The 15,359-nt window shown below is 38.8% G+C and overlaps 1 protein-coding gene across 2 annotated transcripts; it reads left to right on the forward strand.

Annotated features, from left to right (window-relative positions):
• Nucleotides 1–1,949: 1,949 nt before the first annotated feature.
• On the forward strand, nt 1,950–14,572 carry eva1ba (eva-1 homolog Ba (C. elegans)). Of its 2 annotated transcripts, none has more exons than XM_011485644.4 (4): nt 1,950–2,201; nt 12,152–12,296; nt 13,465–13,573; nt 13,923–14,572. In XM_011485644.4, the coding sequence occupies exons 3-4, from the start codon at nt 13,507–13,509 to the stop codon at nt 14,357–14,359; spliced, it is 504 nt and encodes a 167-aa protein (XP_011483946.1). In that variant the 5' UTR covers nt 1,950–2,201; nt 12,152–12,296; nt 13,465–13,506; the 3' UTR covers nt 14,360–14,572. The 2 variants fall into 2 exon arrangements, with proteins under 2 accessions (XP_011483946.1, XP_004078341.1); XM_004078293.5 differs by having other exon boundaries at nt 13,487–13,573.
• Nucleotides 14,573–15,359: the final 787 nt, after the last annotated feature.

Here is a 15,359-nt window from a genome sequence, read left to right on the forward strand (position 1 = left end):
GCAGCAATTGAAGTGCTTTATTCTGAAATTTGAGCGGCTAACTACCTAACAGAAAGTAACGTCACAGTGAGCTGTGAAGGGAGCATGATTTTTCTACAAGAGAAGCTAGCAGCAGTGTTGCCAGAAACTTTCTCTTTATTACAGTTATCCTTCCTCTAAACACACAGAATATGAACGCACACTCCTCCCTCCGCTCTCACACCCCTCTGTCGCTGCACGCGCGCTCCTCTCATCTCCTTTCTTCCGCTCCCTCCTCTCACACACGAACCTGCGGTCCCCAACACACACACACACACTCCGCAACACTAGACACCAAGAATGTGGATAGATGGGGTTTAGTAGTTTGCAGAGTTCTACTTGGTAATCATGTTTCCATGTTTGAGATCATCACAGAGAGTCTCTACTTCAACTCCTGCAGTGAAGGCTGCATCTAAATCTGACGCCTTGTTTCAATCTCTCTGACCGAGTTGAAGCCAAAGCCCCTCCCCCTCTCTCTACCTGCTTTTTCTCTCTACCTGTTCACATCCTCTGCAGCTGAGAGTTGTTTCCCCCCGTGCTCCTCCAGTATATCCTACACAGAGAGCGCAAAATACGGTCATCATAGGTTGACGCGATAGTCGGGGCCCTCTGGCCTAGCACACGGAGGAAAGAGCCGCATATCTTGGACGCAGCAGATGTTCTCTTAGCACCCTACCCGCCAATTTTAACCGCACCCCAGACATTTAGGGCCCCTTGGTGGGAAGGGTGATGGGACATCACTGTGAATCAGGTAAAGGTGGAAAGATTTCATGTAATCAATGGACACCAGTGAAGATCACAAATCATTGAAGAAAAAAGGTTTAGAGCACTGTCTGGGTCTCTATGACCCAACTCCCAATGTTAAAGTGCTTAGGACAGCACAAGGGTTAAACTATGCCCTTCTTTAAATACTTATCTTTAAATCTTTAAAATAAAGAAACACCCCAAGTTTGATTTTCATCAGAGTGGGTCTTTAAAACTACACTAAATTGAGCTCAAAGTAAATTGGACTTCTGTTAATGCCCCACCAAAATGAGTTCATAGGAATGTTATATGTGGTAACACGAAATACTGCATGTCTTTCAATCAAGACATGAACAAGGTACTACAGTTTTCTGACACAATGTCCCAAAACATTTTTGAAAAAATGTGTGAAATTTAGGTGTGTCTGTATTTTTATTTAATTGAAATTTACTTTTTAACCCATGTGCTATCTTAGATGACCCCACCCTTACATTGACGTGTTCTCCCTACCATGACAAAGGTGGATAAAGGTGGAAAGATTTCATGTAATCCATGGACACCAGTGAAGATCACAAATCATCGAAGAAAAAAGGTTCAGAGCACTGTCCAGTGGGTCTAGATGACCCATCTCCCAATGGTAAAGTGCCTAGGATAGCAAAAGGGTTAAATAAGCAACAAAACAACTGCTCCAACCTAACTACTTGGAAAATGGTATCCAAGCGGTGCTCTGTTGTAAGTGTAGGTTTCCTTTTGCAAGGCGGTTTCCTCATAGGTGTTCTTATCTTATTTCATCTTAAATGCAGCGTAATGTAAGATCATGTTAGATGGAAACAAAGACATGGATCTTTTTGTGCCCAGCAATTTTGAACGATGAGAACAGAAGAGAAGCTGAAAAAACAACTCAATAATTTAACTGTGATCTATATCAAAAAAATTCTAAGAGTTTTTCAGCATTTTTCCATTGTGTTTTCCTTTTTGTTGCCTTGGTCTATATTTAGAAAGACTTAGGCTAATTTGTCTGAGTTTGCCATTTTTTTTCTTAAACAGCGGGAAAACCCCCACCAAACTAAACACTGTTACACACACTCACAGTCCTCAATTCCCTCCCTTTTTCCCAACGCTTGCCCTTTTTTGGTCGTTCCTCTTTTTTTTTCATTTGAAGCAGGGATAGTATGACAGCTTTTCCTGCTGGACCCGCGAGAGAGAAACCTCTGTTCCTCACTGCAGCTTTGAAAGGAAGTTACCACCTCTTCCCCACCACTTTGCACATACACAGACACACACATGCACACTCGGGATTTGACCACAACAGGGACTGTGAAACAGCAAGGACACCACGTAATGTGTTTTGGAGGTAAAAAGAAAAGGAGCAAGCAGTCCCCGGCTGAACTGTGAGAACTGAAGAACTTAAGCGCAGTGCTCAGTCTCATCACTTACCGGTGAGTTTGACAGTTTGAATGTGTGCGTTGTCCCATGGAAACCACTGGGAAATGCTAGACTGCCTCTCAAAGTTTTTAGGAAACCAGCATGCTCATTATTAAAACTTTTGTACAGCCGCTTTCATTAAAATTCTGTTTGGAAATGCCACATTTCTATTCAGATTTATATTTAAAGAAGTGCAAAGTTTAAGAGAAAAACAGGAAATTTCTGTGATGTTTTCAGTTAAATACTCTACTTTATGGGCATTTTATTTATGAAAGTGTTTAAATCCCTCCTAAAGTTTTTAATTTTCATCAGGTTCTCTGAGCTGGGCTGGAAGTTGGCATTCATTCATTTCATTGTTATAAATGGACCAAGAAAAGGTGAAATGGCAAAAACTCAGGCAGAAAATTTAATTTTCCTTAGGTGTTTGCACATTATTTTCAAAGTTTGCAATAGCTTAATAGTTGTAGTCTGTATTAGACATGTGACAGGCTTTTCTACGGGAAGTCTTAAAGTGCACACTTTTAATAGTTTCCTTCATTCCATCCAAGTTAATCCAAACATGTTTTTTGTGGAATCGGCTGTCTGCTGAATGTTTGCCGTTCTCACCTTCTGTCAGAGAAAACATGAGCTGAAATTGAGATAGTAATACGGGTGGAGACTCCACAGAGCAGCTCCCTGGGGTCTCCACTAATTAATGATATCTGAGCGAGCAGGCTTCACTTCAACTCCACCACCTCCAGTCAATCTGACAACACTTTTTCGGATGAGTGAGATAGGCGGTGAAACAACCCCTGCAAGGCAAGCAAAGACGTCTTGCCTTCTGCGTGACCTCTTTAGCCCATTTAGCGCAGCTTTTCCTTTGCCCACTGTCTCGTTTATCACTCAGTGTCTTATCTGAGGCTGGTAGTTGACTTCATCTATGTCCAGAGAGGTCAAAGGTTACTTTCTGATTTGACTTGCTTGTCTAAACTCCCAGGGTACCAATCTGTGTATGGGAGAGACACAGAAAATTACTGCCGAGCCAGAGATAGACTCAGCTTGAACAGAGATCTAACATTACACAAAAAATAAACACTGCAGCTCTTTGTAAGAAAAAGGGTAAAAAGTGCAGATAAGACTCTGTACATACTGTTTACACTGCAGCAAGGATCATGGGGTAATCCTGTGTTGTGAGGGACTTAAGAGTGACAGCTTCAAATTTGTAAAATTTAGATATAAAGACGGAACAGAATAAACATCAATAAAGTTAAAAAATAAATAAACAAAAATCACAGCTTTTCTTATTGGCGTTAGCTTCTTAACCCTTGTGCTATCCTGGGCATGTTAACATTCCTCAATAATTTGTGAACCTCACTGGTGTCCATGGATTACATGAAATCCTCTTCACCTTTATCCATCCTTTGTCATGGTAGGGACAACATGGTAATGTAAGGGTTGGGTCATCTGGACCCCATAGGATAGCACAAGGGTAATAAGCTTTCTGCTCTCTGTTCATATTTAGTTAACGTTTGACAAAGATTTTTGGTTGGCTAATATAAATGAATAAAGGGAATACAAATAATTTAAATTGAATCTTTGCATTAGCAAGAAACTGCAATCATAGGATCTTTTGATCTTTTTTTAAAGCGTTCCAAGTGGTCTTTTAATTATGAATTATTATTATAATGCAGTTTTTAGGCAAAATCAAAAAACCTGTGTCGTTTTCTAGGACAGTTTCGGCAGGAGCAGCAGGAGTTTATCAGAAATTTGCCTCTGAGTTGTGGGTGGGACTGTTGGCAGGGAGTAAGCCTTACTTATTTCCCATCATCCCTTTGTTTACACTCTCTCCTGTTAGCTTACAGCCCTTCACAACCCCAACCTAACCTTACCGATGCAACAAAAATGCAGAGCAAAATTGGAGCTATCCGGCCGTACAGTTTTGAGCCAGATGTCAGCTCAGACGAGGAAAACAAAGATTGGATCTATTTGTCTACAAGTGGATGAATCAGAATGGGGTGGAGCAGGGAGCTTGTTGACAATTACAAGCTTTTGCAAACTGACTTTTTTCGTCTGTTCCTGATTCACCGCGATTTGAATAAAGAAATAGTGGTACTCAAAAACGCAGTTTCAATCTTAATATTCCTAATGTCTTCATGAGAAAAATGCCAATTTAAAAACATCTAAAACATGATTTTGATTGGAGTGGGTCTTTGAGGGAACCAAGTTAAACAACTTGCAGAGCCACTAAAGTTCATAAAAGTGTCAAAAAAGCTTTTTCAAAATCATACATCACAAGTTTGAGCATTCATGTTTAAAATAAATAAGGTGCGGAGAAGTGACAATTTTCCTATAACAACTAAATCAAGAAATTCATAAAGCTCATAAGTATTAGGTGAATATTTTGTTAAATGAGAAAGCATTCACAAGAAAAAAAGGAAAAAAAATATATTGAGCAGCTGAAATGCAGAGATAATGGTTTCATGCAGCATAAAGTCATGCCAGATCAGATGATGATCAGCAGACTTGTAAGAAGACACGCCCCCTTAACCCAATCCTTTTGAAAGTAGACTGAAGAACCTAAATTATTCATGCTGAACTTTCTATCACTCGTTTTTGCCATTTAAACAAGGACAAAAAGCATGCATTTTATCCGCAAACTTTTCAGAGAAGTGAAGTTTTTTCACCTAAATTCAATTCTTTAAATGTTTTTTTTTCTCCTCATCCATCTGTAACAGAGCTGTACTTTACTTGTTCTTGATAGAAGCAGCGTCACTGTTCGATGCTGCTGACAGTACTAGCCTGCAAATATGTATATATATATATATATATATAATATATTTACACAGTATAAAAAAAGGAAATTCTTACCCTGTTTGATCGTCAACAATTTAATTTTGATTGACAGGCGGCTGTAGAATGAATGTTGAAGATTCAATAATCAAACTTCATGAGTGTGTTCCAGCCATTACTGCATGTGTCTATCCGAACTATTAACCCATTTTTAGAGAAGATCTAATTATAGTTAGTCAAGATAAGGAAGACCAGTGTGGCAAAAAGTAGGTGGAAAAGAAAGATGTTAATCAACGTGGACAATTTTAACCACTTTTTGTCCTGATAAATGGTAAGACGATGTCAGAGAAAAGTAGTCACTTTACTTTTTTTTATATAGATAATAATGGAACTTGTTTTGTGTAGAAAAGCATATAAATTAAAAGAAAAGAAACAATCCACTTTATCCTATTTAAGGGAAATCTTTTTTGTGTATAAATATTCTGTCATTTGTTTATTATTACCAGGACAAAACCTAGAAATTCAAAGATTTCTACAAAACCATCAGTGGAAAGGGTGAACATGTGTTTTGCGTGTCAATGTACTCCAAAGGGTCCATGTAATTGAAACAGTATGTGATGCCTTTGTGCTGCTGGATGGTTGCTCACTTCAATGAAAAAGCCAGAAATCTATTTTTAGAGCTTGCAGTCTGGGATGATCTAAAGCCTTTTTGCTCCGTAGCATCACAGGGGAATGTTCACGTGATTAACACACTGCAAAGTACAACATACACACACGTGCACGCACAAATAAACCCTGTCAGCAAACCGAAACTCTCAGCTTTTCCAATCTGGCTCCTAACATTTTTGTAGCTTGATCATATCTGCATATTTCCTCTTTATTTACATACTAAAACACGCCGATGATGCCTCACATATGGGACGCATCTTGACTATTTTAACTGCCTCCGTCTCACATCTCCATTACCTGCCATCCGTACAAAACATAATCTCAAGAAAACAAGCAGTGACCAAAAAATCAATCACATTTACTCAACTTGATACTTAATAAACAACATTGTCTTCTCTGTTAAAATGCTTGTGTGGATTCCATGTTTAAACTTGGGAGTCCTTTTTTTTTGTCTTTCCATCATTACAGGAGCAGCAGTTTTTATGTAATGTATATCCTGTCAATTACACGTTCAAAGCCAAACAGAGTACTATTTAGCTTTGAACATGTAAAAACAAGGCTCTCTTTTGGTCTCATTTTGAAACCAGAAACTTCAAGGAGCTTGGTTTTAATTAAATCGCCCAGTAGGAAAAAGAGTTCAGTCACAATAACCTTTATGCTTTTTTGGGGGACTTTTTGTGGGTGGATTAGAGTCACATATGACTTGAATTGAAGTCATATAAAGTCGCAAAAACTGTAATTTATCTTCCAGGATTCAAAGTCTCTAAGGTTTAGCTTTAATTCTGCTTTTTTTAAGTTTTTGGGATTTCCAAGTTAAAATTACAGTCTTCATAACATAACAGTAACTGACCAGAAGGCTGAAAGTAAGCATCCAAGTCAAATTTGTCCTAAATTTTGTCATCTTAAACAGATTGAGCAAATCAAAAGCAGCAAAATGTGTACAAAAATTTGCTTAAATCTTTGTTTCATTTTCTTTTTTCCAGTTATTTAGATTCCACCTCTTGTACTTTTGTTTATGTTTTTCAAGCAGATTTTACATTAAAAGAAACCTCAGGAAAACCAAAATATTCCAAAATGATACTATAGTATGTATGATAGAATAATGTATATTTTTAAAGATGCTTACACAAACTTGTGTGGAAACTTGGGCCCGTTTAGATAAACACAATATCCTGTAAGGAAAGGAAGATGTACACAAACAAAGTTCTCCCTCTGCAGCTCCCAGTCTTTAGTTTTGATCACAGTCAATCTTGAAAATCTCAGCTCACACTGAAAGGTCACGGAAAATGATGAAAGCTTTGCTGGTCAGATGGGGAAAAACCTGAACAGGAGTCAACCAAAATTCCGATTGAAGATCAGCAAAGTTTGGCTGTATCCCTTGTACTATCCTAGGTACTACAACGTTGGGAGCTGGGTCATCTGGACCCACTAGACAGTGCGCTGAACCTTTTTTCTTCAATGATTTGTGAACCTCACTGGTGTCCATGGATTACATGAAATCTTTCCACCTTTATCCACCTTTGTAATGGTAGGGAGAGCACGTCAATGTAAGGGTGGGGTCATATAAGATAGCACAAGGGTTAAATCACCATCTTGGTTCAGTTCAAAGAGTTCCTCTTGCTCCTGAAAAGTCCTGTCTTTTCCAACAAGTGATGCTGAGCTGTACAGATCCCTAACTGAGCTAAAACCTTCTATGAAGAGAAATACAATAATCAAATCCTCTCTCAGTGCAGTAATGTCGACATGCTGTTTACTCAGGGAGAGGATCGTCTCAAGATTGCAACTCTGCACTGCATCCTCAGAGCTGCACCTTCAAATGGAATCCATGTTTTTGTGCTTGGAAGCAGATTTTTAATTCAGTCTAGCATCCGTCTTAAGGGATGGCCACAGAGAAACCAAAGGAACAGACTCATCGCACTTGAAACAAAAGAAACGATTAAAAGAGGGGAGGCGCATGAGGGTAATGGAATAGTCTATGTGGGGCAACGGGCATTACATTTTATTTTTATTCACACTTTCTGTACTCCTGATAATTCAGGACGCCACACTTTTAGGAGTTATCATAATATTCCCTCAAGACAGAATTTAAACCCACTCCAATGAAAATCGGATTTTTGGTGTTCCAAAATGTTCTTTTGGCATTTTTGTCATGATAGATAAAGAAAATTAAGCTTAGAATTATATGTCTGAGTAATGTTTTATTCAAATCAGAGCAGACTAAAAAATGCTGTCCAAAAAAGTTAGAAAACTACACAGGTTTTTTTCTTATTTTTGCTAAAAAATGGTACAATCAGACTTAAGACCAATACGAACGGTTTTAAAATGGATCAAAAGATAATCGGAGTGGAACTTATGTTACTTGTTACTCTTGAACCCTTGTTCGTATGCATGTGCTATCAAACTAAAATAAAAAGTAATAGGAGGCATTTAGAGTAATCAGATCTAAAAATCAGATTCTATTTAAAGTAATCTGATTAAACCAAAAGTAATAAGATTGAATGGAAAGAAATCAGATTACACTTAAAGTAATCAGATTACAGGACAGTAATGCAATTACACAGAAAGTAATCGGGTTGTATTGATAGTAACTAGATTACATATAAAGCAATCTGATTGCACCAAAGGTAATCAGATTAAACAAAAAGAAATAAGAACAGGGACAGATGGGTAACTAAACAGAAAGTAATTAAATTATATTGATTGTACTAGGATCAAATGAAAAGATATCAAATTACATCAAACATAATCTGATTTGTCAAAGTAATCTTAACATTTTTCAAGATTTTTTTTTACTCCTTTCCACATTTGAGGTTAGTTCATTACATTCAAAGTAAGGTTTGATTACCGGTATATCTACATTCTTGTTTATGATGGGCAGATCACTAGAGATCTTGAAAAGAGGATGTAAGGATATTTCGAATTCACAACAAACAGATGCCAAAAAAAACAAACAAAGATCTTGTTGTCAAAAGTTATCTTTCAAAAATTCAAATAGTGATGGCACAAAGTTTATTTTAGAACTGAAGATAAAAAATTTTTTACAATTACCTTTTGGTCAGACTGACCTTTATATGAAAAAATTTGGATTGTTGTGTTTTCAAGGGAAAGGTAACAATCTGCTCCTCTGCTGAGGTCGGGGAAACTTGAAACCTCATTATATTTTAGAGCTTAAAGAATACATTATTCTGTTGTTGCTGGTTCATGATGAATCATCTACTAAACCACCCAGGAGGCATATTAGTATTAGGGTTGCAGACCTTTTGTCTAAATCCAGCTTATTGTAAAATTGTTATCAGCTTTCAAGAGAGGAAGGTGAACCAAAAAGGAAAGGTTAGAATATTTACGTAAGGAGAACCTGCCATGTTTTTGAATAGACTTTGAAAGCAAATAGTAATGAATAAATGATCCACATTATTTTATTTAATGATGTGGATCATGCGGTCCAGTCTTTTTTTAGTAGGAGCCACAGAAACGGTTTACTGAACACATTCAAGAAAAGCAAAAAGATCAGCTACTATAAATCTTATTGACAGTCTCTGTGATCTTGCTCAGTGTGCGTGGACCCGAACCAGTCAAATGTGACTGATTATCACCATGGCTATTTTCATTCAGGGAGGTTATGTCCAAAGAAAACCATATTTAGTCAAGCACGAAAAAAATTTGAGGAATTGAAAAGAGTTCTCTATGGTTAAGCATCACAATAAGTAAATGGCACACTCTGGCCTCCTGCTGTAACTTGACCTTGAGAGGTTCTGTGTATAAATGGAAAATGGCCTCACCCCTTTGCATACATAAAAGTGTAGTTTAATGGATTATTTTCTGAAATAGCTTATTTGATAAGGAAAAATATCATTTTTGAACTTGAAGACCCTTATTCATTAGGGCTAATTTTCTTGCTTACTAATACCATGTCTGTAGTCTTTAACCTTTATAAAACGACTTTTAAAAGCTTTATTCATTAAACCAAATAAAAACCTTCCCAGAGTGTGAGGGGTTTTGAGTTTGGGTCTAAATATTGCATTTTATACTGTTTACACCTGCAAAATGAGTGACATTCCTGAGTAAATCTGTGCAAATAGTCTTTTTAGAAGTATAACAAAACAAAATCCTTGGTTTAATATGTTTTCTTTTTCTACAAACTTTAGCTGGCCATGCTTGAATAACTTAAAACTTAATGGATGATTCACTTTCAATCCATTTGCATTTGATGGCACTGTAACTTTTTGCTTTGAGTTTCTGTCCTACTGTTCTGTTTTCCCTTTGCATTTAAGCTTTCCTGTGAAGGCTTTTTCTTTATTTTATGCTTTATGCTATACAGACTGGTTTCGCTGAATACAGTAGACTACCCATTTGTTGTATCTTACCCAAACAATACAAGCTATTTTGAGAGAAGCCTCTGTGCCAAATGTTGATGCTTCAAAATGGAACAGGCCTTGAGAAAAAGGAAGAGCAAGGAGTAGATGACAAGGAAACTGTCAGGCCACATTTGGAGTATCTCATCATTTCCAGCTTCCTTATTCAAAACAAAGCAAACAATCCCGGTCTAAAATGGTGCTTGACTTCTTCCCAAACCAAAACAACATGGTTAACTTTGCTTATGCGGGTTACTGCACTGATAAAAATAACCCGCCTGCTGACTGAGAAATTTCATGACTCTCAGCCCGACTTTGCCGATAAAGTTATTTCTGTTTTACAAGATATTGAGATGCATTTTCCCACACTGTTAAAAGTGTCATTGGCATGACATGTGGTTATTTTACAGCCTGCAGCTCACAAAGGATTCAGGAAGAGGATGCCTGAGGGTTTGACCAAAGGATATGAAGCCAGGAAAGAGCAGATGATAAGTGGAAAAAAATAAGATTAAACATTAACGTCACAGGACGTCCAGCAAGGCGCACAGAGCTGTGCTGCAGAAAATTTAGAGAAATGCTTTGCAATTAGCATTAAAGCCAACATTGAACCAAGTAAAAACTGCAAGATTTCAGTGGGCTATTTTATAGATCTGCCCCACAAAAACACTAAAAGACTACAACCCTTGTGCTATCTTAGATGACCCCACCCTTACTTTGACGTGTAATTCCTACCATGACAAAGGTGGATAAAGGTGGAAAGATTTCATGTCATCCATGGACACCAGTGAAGATCACAAATCATTAAAAAAAATAAGTTTAACACACTGTCTAGTGGGGTCTAGATGACCCAACTCCCAATGTTAAAGTGGCTAGGATAGCACAAGGGTTAAAAGTGCCACTGCAGCCTTCTAATTTTTTTTTTTGTGTGCCCAAATGTATGTTTCACTTGGCTCCAGTAAGTAAGATTTCTGCAGTATATACAAAAGTACATCTTTGTTTTGTCACATTTATTAGAATCCGAAATATCACGGAAAAAGCAGTTTGATTCTCATTTTTACGTGTGTTTGCTACATCCAGCAAACGAGAAGAAGCAAACTGAGTCACCTGGAAAAAATGTCTGAAGGCTGAGTCAGACTGGAGCTGGGTGGGAGTGGGTCTGTTAATAATTCCCTTGTTAAAGGAAAACAAAACACAACAAAACATCAGCAAAGAACAGTGAGTGCTTTAACAGAGAAACGGGTCTCCAGTTGTTAAGTACAAGTATTATTCCTTTTGGTCCCCAAAACTTGTATTACAAGACAAGGTTACACTCCTGTAATCTGCCTTTGGCAATTGTCCAGTCGTTTGTCCTGCAGAATTTGAGCACATTTTAGCTTCTCACCTTTGACAAAAACAAAATAGTTTCAAAAGTTCATGCTTTTAAACAGGATGAGTGGATTCTATTAGAATATGCAAACAGTTGGGAGGTGGAGGATCTCCTGGGAGACAGCGAACAGATCCATCCCAGAATGTGACATACTGGAAGATTTTTTTTTCTTTTTTTGCGAAGGTGTAGAGCAAGTTAGCTAAAAGCTTTGTGCCTAAATTGTAACTGCTCTGTTGCAAAGTCGCATCATTCAATGTTTTGGAATGTATAGATTTGCCAGGAGTCAGCAAGATCCAAATCTGCTCAGGAAAACACAGTGGCTCCGCTAAAGCAGCTGCAGCTGGCAGAAAGGTTTCCCGTAACAAGGGTACCTGTTGGGAAAACCTCACAGCTCAGCATTTTGTGCAGCTTTGCCCTCGTATGAGTGGAACCATGCTAGTAATGTTGAAAACGTGTGTTATGCTGATGTTTTACAAAACCTTAACTGATGAAATGAGGTTCCACAGACAGGTCTTTGAACATTTTTGGACTGAAGAAGTTAGAATGGCTCTCAAGTGAAAGCAAATACAAATACAGAAGTCTACACATTCTGGGCGCCGTTGTGGTTTTGGAGCCTCTGTTCACTTTTTTCCCAGTGTGGACACAGCTGAAACACTCAAAGCTAAAAAGCTGCCTGTAATCTCTCGCTGGACAGTGTATCCCGCAACAGGCCTGCCGTTGTTTGCATTGCAGATGCCTCAGTGACTTTGAATCTAATGTAGCTTGACGTCTGAATGTGTGTTTCTATGTGTGTTTGCTCTTGTCTCAGGGTGGCCAAATGAACTGTTTTGCCTGAGGACCAAAGATCACAGGCCTTGATCCACTGGAGAGTCAGACGGAGGAGCCAGATCTGCTGCTTTTCTTTACATTATGAGCTGAGACTGACGACTTGATCTGGGATTTTTATTTTTTTGGTAAGATCCAAACTTAATATGTGCTCCACTTTTAGATTATTATTGCTATAGTGCAAGTTTTTGTTGTGTTGTAAAGTTTATTAGCTGAGCACACAGCAAATGGGTTCCACATGCACTCTTTGCGGTTGAGGATTTCTCAACACAGCACCAGAAATTAGCTCAAATTATTTAGGTGTTGTCATATTGTGATAGAGATCGAGAAATGAGGGTATTAGTGGGAGCGCTAATGCCCTCATTTCTATTTGGAGGTAAATGCAAACAAAAACATGTGGTTTGTGCAATTTGAAGGCATCCACTCGATCCGTGCAAAGACATTGTGACATGTGGTTTGACTTAGAGAGCGTTGCACATAGGTTGGAGTGGGAGGGCTGTTGAGTTCGTCGTCATTTCACAAGAAGGGAATGTTTTTTTCCACTTCCAGCCACAACACAAAGCACATGTTAAAGAGTAGCCGTGCCAACATACGTTCAAATCTTCTTCTTTGAAGTGGCCTATTTTCTGCTGCTGCTCATGTTGCACTATTGTGATGTAATTAATTCCAGAGGTGCAATCCGTTTAGAAAATTGCAAAATGTCAGGGATTCATGAGAGTGAAATAAGGTGAAAGAAGAGAATAGCTTGAGAGTCTAATCAAGGAAACCCAGACTTACAGCATAACACAACATGGTCTCTCTGTGATACAGCCAACAAGTCTGTAGAAATGCTTGCAAACATACCAAGGCCCTTCAGCCTCCTGACAGGAAGAGAGGACCTCTTGAATATCAGGGAAGAACATTCAAACAAAACAACGCACTGGCCTCTTCTTCCTCTGGGCGGCACAAATTTAATGTCCCATCGGACAGGAAGGAGTCCTTTGTGGCCACTTGAAGAGCTGACTCTTGACCTCATTTATGGAGGGCTGTCATGCCTCAGAGAGAATAACAGAGGCGGAGAGCCATGTGCCAATTGCATTAAGATGATACTGGGAGAAGCCAGGAGTTCAGAAAGATTCAGAGCGGCTTTTGTTGAAGACTTGGAAGGTTGCTGCCACCCACCTGGAGAAGTCAGTGGGTTTGGCATTCAGTAGCAGCACAAACCATAGCAATGAAAAAGAGAAAGGGTGAAGAATTCAAAGACTTCAAAGATTTTATTAGGGGAGCATTTACAAAGAAGTTGTTTATATTTGACAGAAAATTCCACGTGCTTTTTTAGGAGAGAGAATAAGAATAACCATGGATGTGAAGAAAAAAGAAATGGACCTTTTGAGCAACAGCATAGCTGCACTGGCGCATATCAGAGGTAAGTTTCACAGAATTTTAAAGACCCAATCCAATAAAAATGTTGTTTTGGGTATCTTTAACTTGTTCTTGTGGCATTTCTCTGATGATGGAGGACATATATTAGAAAAATGCAAGTGTAAAATTGCCTTTTGGGGTATTACTTTATTTCTTTCTTTTATTACTTCGTTCAATTTTTTGGGGAGTCAGGAGCTCTACACCAACAGTCTCACCCACAACTCAGAGGTGAATTTGTAATGAACTACTGCCACTCTGCAGAAGCTATGTCCCAGAAAATGACACAGGCTAAAAACTGCATAATCATAATTAAAAATTACTAAGGGTAACCAAATTATTTTCATTGTTTTTAGATAATCCAGAGAGCTTTGGCCTTTACTTCGTTCTCGGCGTGTGCTTCGGCCTGGTGCTAACCCTCTGTCTCCTGGTCATCCAAATCTCCTGCAAGCCGCGGACCAACATCAGCCCCTCAGCACTTGAGAAGAAGCCACTGAAAATTCCTAATGAGGATGAAGAGGAGAGTGATGATGAGGAAGAAGAGGAGGAAGAAGGTGACGAGCTTGAGGCGCAGATCCCCTTGCCCAGCACTGAAATCCCTGTCGGTAACCACGTGGGCCAGCAGTCAACAGATGGGAGCCTGAGTGTGAATGTTTTTACATCAGCCGAGGAGCTGGAACGGGCCCAGCGCCTGGAGGAGAGAGAACGGATCATCCGGGAGATCTGGAGGAATGGCCAGCCGGATATTCTCGGATCGGGAACGGGAACAATTGGAAGAGTGCACTACTATTGAGATTAAAGCTTCAAGAGAAACACTGTGGAGGAGCTACAAAGACCACTTGGGGGACCCTTGATGCCTTTGAAGAAAAATTACTTGTGGAATAGGAAAATCACGGTGTCGTGTTTGATAAACTCTGACAGAGCTAAACTCTGAGATATTGCACTTCTTGCGTAGCATCCTATGTTATTGATTGACTTTGTTTAATTAAAACAGATGTCTTACAGGTATTTTTCCCCTCTGTTGATATGCGTTTTGAATGTGGGAGTGGAAGGATATTTGGTTATAACTCAGCCTTATCAATAAATGGTGCTTCATATTTTCTGGCTGTAGTGTGTAAAAAGCTAAAAAAGAAAAAAGCCAAAGATCCCAAAATACACCCTGGATTGTGCTGTGTAACCCTTGTACTATCCTAGGTACTAGAACGTTGGGAGTTGGGTCATCAGGACCCAATAGACAGTGCGTTGAACCTTTTTTCTTCAATGATTTGTGATCTTCACTGGTGTCCATGGATTACATGAAATCTTTCCACCTTTATCCACCTTTGTCGTGGTAGGGAGAACACGTCAATGTAAGGGTGGGGTCATCTAAGATAGCACAAGGGTTATTGAGGCATCTGATTGGTCAGTTTATAACTTGAAAAACATGCATTTCAGAAATAAAATATTGTGAAAAAAATTACACAATGTTTTTCCTTTGTATTATCTTCACTGTTGGCCATGTTTGCTGTCTAACCCTTGTGCTATCCTAGGCACTTTAACATTGGCAATTGGGTCATCCAGACCCCACAAGATGTGCGCTGAACCTTTTTCTTCAATGATTTGTGATCTTCACTGGTGTCTATGTCTAGATGACCCAACTCCCAATGTTAAACTGCCTAGGTTAAATGAATTTGGGCACTGTACATGATGACGTAAGCAGTTTCAGAGGTATGTCAAATGATAAGAAACCTTTGGTCCTATCAAAGTTTGAATATCATCCAGGCTCCAGACAGTTCTTTAACTGCCTGTAAAGA

The sequence above is a fragment of the Oryzias latipes genome, chromosome 16 (genome assembly GCF_053564925.1).
Source record: "Oryzias latipes strain Hd-rR chromosome 16, Olatipes_Hd-rR_3.1".
NCBI classification, from domain to species: Eukaryota; Metazoa; Chordata; class Actinopteri; order Beloniformes; family Adrianichthyidae; genus Oryzias; species Oryzias latipes.

Bases quoted from the DNA above. Each gene is read 5' to 3' on its own strand.
- eva1ba (XM_011485644.4), top strand. From the start codon at position 13,507: ATGGATGTGAAGAAAAAAGAAATGGACCTTTTGAGCAACAGCATAGCT. The intron at 13,574-13,922 runs GTAAGTTTCACA...CATTGTTTTTAG, and splicing joins TGCACTGGCGCATATCAGAG to ATAATCCAGAGAGCTTTGGC.